The 10,089-nt window shown below is 45.6% G+C and overlaps 1 protein-coding gene across 4 annotated transcripts in view; it reads right to left on the bottom strand.

Moving 5' to 3' along the window:
- trim9 (tripartite motif containing 9) overlaps nucleotides 1–8,222 on the bottom strand; it is a 39,555-nt gene extending 31,333 nt beyond the window's left edge. For all 4 annotated transcript variants that reach the window (XM_048227261.1, XM_048227263.1, XM_048227262.1 and 1 more), the window contains exon 1: nucleotides 7,304–8,222. In XM_048227261.1, the coding sequence (XP_048083218.1) occupies nucleotides 7,304–8,140 (837 nt within the window). In that variant the 5' untranslated portion in view covers nucleotides 8,141–8,222. The remainder of the gene's footprint in view (nucleotides 1–7,303) is intronic.
- Between the last annotated feature and the right edge of the window lie 1,867 nt (nucleotides 8,223–10,089).

Below are 10,089 nucleotides of genomic sequence, written 5' to 3'. Positions count from 1 at the left end.
ATGGTCTGTTTCAAAAGATCAATGTCCAGAGGGGACCCTTCATAAGACACTTCGGATCTCGACTTTTGAATGGGGAAGCAGGCCCTCAGTTCCTGACCAGTGTGTGTAGAGGTCCAGTGTGTGCAGAGGTCCAATGTGTCCTTTGTTTGGCTGAGTAGAGGGGAGGTCAGTGCACTGGGGCTCTCTCACATAGGGAGATGGCGCGTTGCCCTTGGACAGTGGGGAGTATCAGTCTTTGTGTCGGGATGCATGCTATTTTAAGGATCATGCAGTGGACACAGGCTCGCTGGTGAGTTGGCACATGCACACACACACACACACACACATACATATAGGGACAAACACACACACACACACACACACACACACACACACACACACACACACACACACACAGATCTGCACAGCGGGGTGAGTCTGTGGGATAGCAGGCTCCTGCTGCCTGGCTGCCTGTCAGAGTTTTAACCACATTAACCCAGAAGCCCACAGACATCTCCTTTCTTCTTCCCATCACATCTTTTTCTCTCTCTCTCTCTCTCTCTCTCTCTCTCTCTCTCTCTCTCTCTTCTTCCTCTTCCTCCTCCTCCTCCTCCTCTCTCCTCCCCATAAAGGCTTTGTTCCTCACCTTGGCTTCAGGAGCACGGTGTGTCAGGTGGTGTCCAGCGCTCCACACAAAGACAGCGCACTTGCCTTTATCTCAGTTCCACACAGAGGGGGAAGCGGCTGTGTCAGTGTGTCAGAAACCTCACAACACAACACAACACGCCTGCAATCACACAATGGGGGAGCCTGGACATCTTTTGTGCACAGAGTGAGGGACAGACACATACGCGCACACACACACACACACACACACACACACACACAGATATGCCGACATACAGGCGCGGATACAGACAAACACACACTGTGCTTGTCTGGTTAAGAAGGGGACGAGATCAAACGCACAGAGGCGTGAAAGAGCATCAGAGCCAACAGAGGGAGAAGCTCCTTCCTGAAGATGCCTATAAATTACTAGTGTGTGTGTGTGTGTGTGTGTATGTATGTCGGCTTGTGCAGCAGTGTGTTGGTCTGTATATGTGTGTAAAAGCATTGCGGGGGGTCAAAATCTGTTCTGTTTTCTTTTGTAGTTTTTTTCCCCTCATTTCCTTTGTGTGTGTGTGTGTGTGTGTGTGTGTGTGTGTGTGTGTGTGTTTTGTGCTGGGCCTCCTGCTGAGAGCATCCTGTTTTGTCTCTTAGAGCTCCCTGCATCTATGGAATGATAAAATGTGTGTGTGTGTGTGTGTGTGTGTGTGTGTCCACATTTGAGCGTGTGTCCTTGGCATAAAATGTGATGAACATCTGAGTGATCAGGTTTTCAGTTCACCTGCTTGTCTAACATCAGTGTACCTTCCTCTATAGGGTTCAAAAGCTCCAGGAAAGATCTCTCTCAAGCTTGTGAGCGCTGATGTGAAAGAAAAAGGTCTTTAAAAAGCCATTTAACATTACCACTGAAGCATGATGTACGCTTTCCTCACATATTATTAATTTATGTGTCGAAGTAAACTATCTGGGCTAGATTAGCTTTACTCTAAAGCAGTGGTCACCAACCTTTTTGAGCCCAAGATCCCTAACCTCGCCCTGAACAAAGGCAAGATCCACCTTGACGTGTCAAAAGAAAATCAAAGCTAAAATACATCCAATTTAAGGCCTTTTAGTTAGGCAAATGTATCAGGTAAAAAATATCACATCCTCCACCCCCTTATACAGGCGTCAATGAGATAACAACACTTTAACATAGTCTTTACTTACATGATTTTGGTTTTGATTTTCTAATTGTGACAGTGTTTGTGACAATACGTCATGATAAATTTGATGTTTGATCGCTGTTTTGGTATGAAGCATACTTCACTGAAATGTACACCCTGTAAACGTTGGCGAACATGTGGGAATTTGGTGACTGTTTTTAATTGTCCTGTTATTCTCGGGATCTACTGGGCAAGTCCTAAAGATCTACTGGTCGATCGCGATCGACGGGTTGGCGACCACTGCTCTAAAGTAAGAGTGGGCAGGGGACAAAAAGGCACATCATGTAGCAGAGATGTTTAAATGCTTCCGCTCTGGGGAGATATCAAGTGACACACACACGCACACACTCACTAAGGCTCTTAGGTTTCGGGCAGAGTCTGAAACAGGCTTGTGAGAGTTGGAATCGATTAGCCATGCAGTTGACGCGGTCAGCCACTAAAGTCACGCTCAGAGGGGAAAGATAAGACATGGTAAATCACACACTGTCTTTACAGTGGCTATACACACACCTTAGGACACACGCACATACACACACACACGTCTCCTTCTCCTTCTCTCCACTGTTTGCTCACTCTGAGTCACGCCACCCACTCTAGTACAGACATCCAGTTCTGAGCTAACTGCAATGGCTCATCAACATCACCACGCAAAAACAACTAGAAAAAGAAAACAGGGGAAATTACTCACACACTGTGCTGTATCATGGTCAGCTGCTAATTTACTCTACTTTACAAAAACATTTTGAGTAAATTGAGAGATCCCATCATCTCCCTTAAACTCTCTCTCTCCCTTTCTCTCTCTCTGTGTCGTTCAAATGTCTAGATAACTAAACATGGTATAAAATGAGACAGATCAATACAAAACCATACAAATGTGCACATTAACCAGTTTGTGTGTGTGTGTGTGTGTGTCCACAAGGGACAGAGGAATACATACATATACATATATATATATATATATATATATATATATATATATATATATATATATATAGTGACTTGTGTGTACATGTGTGTGTGTGTGTGTGTTTATGTTTGTGTGTGTGAATGTGTATCTGCTGTAAAAGAGGAATGCCTGGGGTCGATAAGACTATCAATCAAGCTCTCCTATTACTCTGTCAAGAACATCAACCTTGTTGTGTGTGGCTGTTCTTGTCAAGAGATAAAACAATCAATGTTGGAATGGATTCCAACTTCAAATACAAAGCCCACCTGTTTCAATTCAACATGCTTCTCAGTCTCCTGAGTGCAGAAGGACAGACATGAGGGCATGTGATGATGGAAGAGTGGCTGCTGCTGAGAGGGCTGAGGAACACCGGCGAGCTCTGCTGGGAACGCCAGAGGAGAGGAGGCTCTACAGCGAAGGGAGCTGGATCCCTTATATCTCTGGGGCTGGAACTCGGAATGATCTACTCTATCTATCATTTGTGCCATGGAAGTGAAACGTTGCAAAGAAACACATGGACGTAGCGGACTACTTGGACGTGTGTCCAGTTGGAGTGGAAGTGAGAGACAAACACACAGAGAGGATTGGATTGGAGGGCATCTGCGTTGACAGATGCCGTGGGCCAGAAGGCCTCTCCATCAGGCCTGTCTCTGGCCTGCTTCACTGTGCCCCTGCTTTAGACTCTTAAAGAGATCTGCCCCCACACTCAGCGGTGAGCTCATTGGCCGAGACAGGAGCAGGTCAAAGGTCAAAGGGGCTATAATCACACTCTCTTCATCTCCCTCTCTCTCCCTCACTGTCGCTCTGTCCATCTCTCTCCATCTCCCTCTCTCTCACTGTCGCTCTGTCCATTTTCCTATCGCTCTCTCTTTCTAAAGTGAAGTAAAGTTTAAAAAATGCTTTTTAAGTGAATAAGGACATCTACTGAACAAAGATGGTGCCTATTGTGACTTCCATCTCTCCTCCTGCTCCTCCCCTTGTCCCTTCTTCTTCATCTCTCCTCCTCCTCCCCCCCTTCTCCCTTCTTCCATCTCTCCTCCTCTTCCCCTTCTCCCTTCTTCCATCTCTCCTCCTCCTCCCCCCTTCTTCTCTTCCATCTCTCCTCCTCCCCCCCTTCTCCCTTCTTCCATCTCTCCTCCTCTTCCCCTTCTCCCTTCTTCCGTCTCTCCTCCTCCTGCTCCCCTTGTCCCTTCTCCTTTCTTTCGGCTCTCTGAGGGATAAGAGCATGGTACTCATCCACTCCCCACTGACCTTGTTTCTCATTCACAGGACACACTTCCCTCAACAATGTCAGCAGACACACACACACACACACACACACACACTAAGTGTGTATATGTATGTATTCGTTCCTACAGATCATGTCACTGTCTGTGCTGCTAAATACATCACCAGGAAAACAAGCTTACAATGCCCCCCTGTGTGCGTGTGTGTTTGTGTGTGTGCTTGTGTATGAAGGGGCTGGGTGCAGGAAACAAGCGACAGGAAAGAAACAGCTGGAGACAGCTCTGAACACACACACACACACACACACACTGAACTGAACCTATCAACTGACCTTGTCTATTTGAACACCAGCATGCATGCGGAAACCAAGCTTTAGGAGTATAAACATATCAGTAGCAAAACATTTATAATCCGATTAGTTTCTCAACTCAAAGCTTTAAATAACAAAACAAGCTTTGAATTGAGTGACTAACTTTGCTGCTTCGTTTCCCCTCACCAGCCATCCTGAGAGTCAACCAGCTAGCCATTCCCTGACAGACAAACCAATCAATCTAGTCTACATGTTCAGGGTCATTAACTTACAATTCAATACACATACAGTATGTGTACAACAGGAGGGTGGAACATGGATGAAGCATTAAGGCAAAGTAACCAAGTCTCACATCCAATATTCAATACAGTATGGTCTGTACTGTAGCACTGCACTTAACTGACTGGTCTTGTGCCCAGAGAGACAGGGCATCCTTCATGTATGATAGAGGCATACTGTGGAAGCGCATTCAACATGGATGGGGAGCCAGGAGACTGATAGAATTAAACAAGGCCAGGCAATTTCACAGCCAATGGCTGCGAATCAGATCACACACAATTTGTTCAATTGCACCGTCTGCAGCCTTGGTGATTGAGCATCCATCTTTGAGAGCAAAACATTTGCCTTCATGTGTGAACGTGAAAAATGTTTAAGTGTTTGTTAATGTTAAAATATTTAAGTGTTTGTGTGTTTGTGTGTGTGTGCATGTGTGTGTGTGTTGAATACCCAAGGAATGCCCGCTGGTAATGCAAGATGCCCATGTATGCATTGCCAGTTCACTAAATGTGCATGTGCATGTGTGTGTGTGTGTGTGTGTGTGTGTGCTTGTCCATCTGTCAGTACTCTCCATACCCAGAGGCTTTGGATCTCAGGTCAGCAGCACACAGCCAGACAAAATGACACCCTAAAAAACAGGTGTCATGGAAACAAGAGCCATAGAGTGTTCCTCTACTGACCTGCCTCAAGCGCACCCGAAAGGAAGGACAAGGAGAGAGAGACTGGCATTCAGGTTCGTCTTGATATGGGGCATATCGATGTTTGTGTCTGGAGTAGATAGCAGTGTTTTCCATACATTGACTTATTTGTGGCAGCCCACCACAATATCACATTGACCACCACACAATGATTTTCCAGGTTGTACTACATTGTGCTTAAATCTGTTAGCATCATAATCACTCTGCGCTAATTGGTTAAAAACTGTTGCATTCAAGTTAATTCTGCAAACCTACCACCACAAATAGAATACAACTCTGTGGGAAACACTGGATACTGTAGATACAAGAGATCTGATGGAAGCATGTTAACAGAGGTATGTAGATGGGAGAAGGGAAAGGCTTGTGAGTGTTATTATGACAGCAGTGCAAAAACATACTGGATTGAATGGATAAGTGAAATGATAAACCTCCCTGGCTGAGTGTGTGTGTGTGTGTGTGTGTGTGTCAGCATGGACTGGCGATAACTCCTGTTGCTAAATCTGGCACTCTTCAGTGATGAGACTGTGTACTTGGAGAGAGCATGAGGCTGACAGCTAGTGTCTTCTCTTTGAAGTGACGGGGTAAAACTGCCCTTGTGGTACCCCTGGCCAGAAAAGAACATTGCAGAGTCAGAAACCATCCACACATGCGCACAGACACACAAACACACACACACACACACACAAGCAAGACTCAATGTCATACCATGTTTATTTCAGATCAGAAAACACTACACTGACTGACAGCTGTTCTTCTGGCAGCTGGGAATCCTGTTGTTTTGGCAAACTAGACATCTGATTGGCTAAATGTATGGAATCCAATCTGGAGTCCTGTCTCGGAATGCCCTTTCTGATCACACCGCCATAATTCCTTTCGCCTGTAGGGTGAAACATGACCTGGTGACAGCCAATTTGTAATGTTATAACGCAGCATATTGCGTTACCCATCATTGTCTGAAGTTTAGGTTTTGGAGTGGCCAATCTTGCACCTGTTGCTGACAAGAACTCCCTTTATGGTCTGATTTTACAGGAGTCTGCTTGTGTCTCTGTGGCTGCTAGAATGACTAGCTACTCTCTACAATCCCAACACAAAAGAGGCCTCTGTTGCCTCAAGTCACCATGGAGACACACCAACCCTCCCTTAGGAGAGCACCTCTGAAGTGGAAATAACATACAGAAACACAGTGGAGCCAAACAGTTGGAGAAGGACGTTCACCTAAATGCACAGTAAAGTAAGTGACTGGAGGGTCAGTCAGTTGTATACACTTTTGGTTTGTGTGGGGTTCCTCTCCAAAATGCAGTTTGAGATTGCAGAGACAATTCCAACACAGGAACACAACTGTTTAGCTTACACACCAGAGTGCACAAAACTCACATATATGAATCAGAACACTGAAGAGAGAACCACTTCTGGCAGCTCAACAGGCTACCTTCACGTGACCTACAATCCGAATAGCCAAGGTTATTAGCCTCTTTCCACGCAGTGGACCACAACCATGTCGGTGCGTCGGCAACCAGCTTTTAAGGAAACGTTTCTCTACATCTTCCACAGTTTGTCTGATGAACTGGATTAGAGAATCGCCTACCACCTCGACGTGATCTGAATTTTAAGAGCCGCGGCTGTCGTTGCTCACTACAGCGGCACGTTTCTGTAACAACTTATTTACGTAGGCTATCACCCAGATCACGGAGACTCCGGCGATAGCGCCTCAACAGTTTTCTGAATGGTTTTCATGCGGTCAAACCGCACAAGAACATTAGTGCGTCGATATCCATGACCATGGATTTCAGAACAATGATTTGTGTCTGTATATTTGCGTAGCAGGCTTCACTTTTGAAACATGTAAATGGTCATGTGAATATGACTGTGAACGGTGTCTGGGTATTAGTGATTTTCTTTGTAAAATGCCCATACCAAACACCATCACTTAAACAGTGGGTCATTGCGGAGGACCTGCTCTGGCTGTGACGTTTTGGGGACAGATTCTGATGCAGCACATTTACCTGCAAATCACTAATTCATGGTCTGCGGTCACTCATACGATTGTTTACGCATTTACCTTGTGCAATTTCCACATCGCCCCGAGAGCTTTGACTTCGTGCGTCGAGTGTTTGCCTTCCTCCAAGCACTGGTAACATACGGGCGTCTTGCACTGGACACAGTACATGCTGAGATTTTCCAACTCGTGTTCTGTGCAGGTGGATAGCTTTCGCGGGCTCGTCCGGCGGCTGATGCGGCCCTGAGCTGGGGGTACCAGACGGTGCTTGGCCAGCGGACCCCGCGGTGGGTGACACCGCAGCCGACATGGGTCGCAGTAGAAGACGTCACACTGCTCGCACATCACCGTGGCTTCCCTGGGGCTCTTCTCGCATAACTGACATTTAAGCGCTGCCGCTTTGCTTTGCTGGTACCGGTCGACCACCCCTTCCAGGACCCGGTTCTTGGGGAAGCCACGAAGTCCCCGGTCATCTAGAATAAGGCTGCGGTGGCACTGCGGGCAGGTGATACAGGAGTTGCGGGGGATCGGAGGCAGTCCTCCGGGGAACGGGAGCAAGTGTTGTTGTTGAGGTTGTGGGGGAACGGCAGGGGGAAACACCCGTACCCCGTTCGGGGATTTTTGGCAAGGGGTGGTCGGCGCACTGACGAAGCCTCCATACGAACCATAGCCGCTGTCAGCTTCACTGTATAAGCTCATCTTGTCCAGGTCCAGGTAGTCATAGTCGGACACACCGGAGCCTGATGCCCGGCTGCTCTGTGGTGACTCGGCATCAGGAGTTTGCACTAGGATATTCCGCGCACAAGCAAGGCAAATGTTGTGCGAGCACGGCAGAATTATAGGCTCCCGGTAAAAAGACCCGCAGACCGGGCATTTCAGCTCTTCTTCCATCTCATCCATGGTTTCTGTGGTTTTATATGAGTTTTAGTTTCCCGAGTGTGAGACTTTTCATTAAACGGCTACTACTACAGCATCTAGGCGACCCGCTTCACTTTGAACGCATCGGGTAGGAGACGAAGGTATTTGTAGAAGGGGAGGGGACAAAATCCAACTCTTAATACATTCTGGCAAATAGGCGACCGGACACTAAACAGCCATTGGACAATGTGCCTATCAATCTTGAAGAGAAAAGATAGCACTAGATTGGCTGGACTGATTACAATTTCGATTACTGATTACTGATTACAATTTCAAACTGTTGCTCGACCTCTCCTTGGTGAAAGCATATATTTGTATTGATGCATTGTCTAGCAACTAACGATACTTTGGTTAATCAATCATTAATCAATTCTTTCCTACACAGCCTAATGATTTGATCTGTATAAATTATCTCGAGAATATTGTACAATATACAAATATACTACTAATCTCTAAAAAATAAATTGATTTCAGCTGCTAACGCAGGAAAACGATTCCATTTCAAAATATTGGAGGAATACATATTCATTTCTGTCATTGTGTGTGTGTGTGTGTGTGTGTGTGTGAAAGAGGAGAAAGCCTATAGAATGGGCTGTGCTAACAAATATTCACCAAATTGCACACAGTTTTAATTATGGTTGTCAAACCTGTCAGAAGAGATCAACCATGCCTGAATCAGACATTGGTATTTTGGTGAATGTCAGAATATACAGAAAGCCCTAAGGTTATAATATCAGGCATTATCAGCCATTCCATTTTTAAGACAAGAGTTTTGATGCAATATGCATGAGCTGTCATGTCAAGTGCTGTCAGATTTTGAGGGGCCACATAACTCCCCACAGCACGAATTCAAGCATTTTGAAAGCAGTAGCTTGCATTCTCTCTCTCATTGCACACACACACACACACACACACAAAGTAGAGGACTTGAGGTGAGTGAAGAAAAAGTCCAATACATTTTCTTGCTTTGAATTGCCTTCCTTTCTGAAAAGCTTCCATGGCAACAAACTGTGAGTGGGAGAGAGGGCGCGAGTGCTACTCAGTGCTACTTGCCAGAGATGGAGATGGGCAGAGAACGGAGCTTAGATACTGTCCAGTTTCACACTTAGCTGTGTTTCATCTGATGCGGGCGTAGGTCAAAAAGCAACGGGACCCCAGTGGCAGATATTCAGCCAAAAGTGGTCTTTTGTGAGGAACACAAATTAATGCACAAACTAATCAAGAGTATTCTTTCTATGTGTATGTGTGTGTTTACTGTATGTGTGTATGCATGCACATCACACGCTTGTGTGTGTGTGTGTGTGTGCGTGTGTGTGTGTGTGTATGCTTGTGTGTGTGTGTGTGTGTGTGTGTGTGTGTGTGTGTGTGTGTGTGTGTGTGTGTGTGTGTGTGTGTGTGTGTGTGAGTGTGTCTGTGTTTAAATATAAGCTTCTCAGTGAAGAGGCACACCACGCTCTCCACATTTTCTCCCTCTGTTTGATGCCTGCCTAACTTGCAACCAATCCAGTTAAAGCATCCACCTTTGGAAATCCTCCTCCCTCTGAGCTGGGATCTCACCAGTCACTAGTGGAGAACCGTCACTAAATATCTCTGTTGGAGGTTCACTTAGATGCCAAGTAGAACCTGATACTAAAAGAATTTGACAGAAATGGTTCTAAATACATTTGGCATCTCTATACAAAAGACTCAATTCAGGATTAAATGAATTAAAAAAATATATATTTGATGTCTAAATATAGAAAAGCCAATTGAGGACTAAATGGATGAAAGGAACACAGTGATACCTGGAGGCTAGTGAGAAACATCTGATGTGGAAATAGTGTCTGGTGATAACTGTTTCTGCGACAGACCTGAATAAGAGATGGGGAATACAGTTATTTTGGAATTCAGAAAGCTTCCTGGACAAGGTACAATTACAGATTTTGTTGTTG

Source organism: Alosa alosa, chromosome 19 (assembly GCF_017589495.1).
Source record: "Alosa alosa isolate M-15738 ecotype Scorff River chromosome 19, AALO_Geno_1.1, whole genome shotgun sequence".
Classification (NCBI taxonomy): Eukaryota; Metazoa; Chordata; class Actinopteri; order Clupeiformes; family Clupeidae; genus Alosa; species Alosa alosa.
The sequence above is the reverse complement of the archived record's forward strand: the minus strand, read 5'-3'. Positions and strand labels throughout refer to the sequence as shown.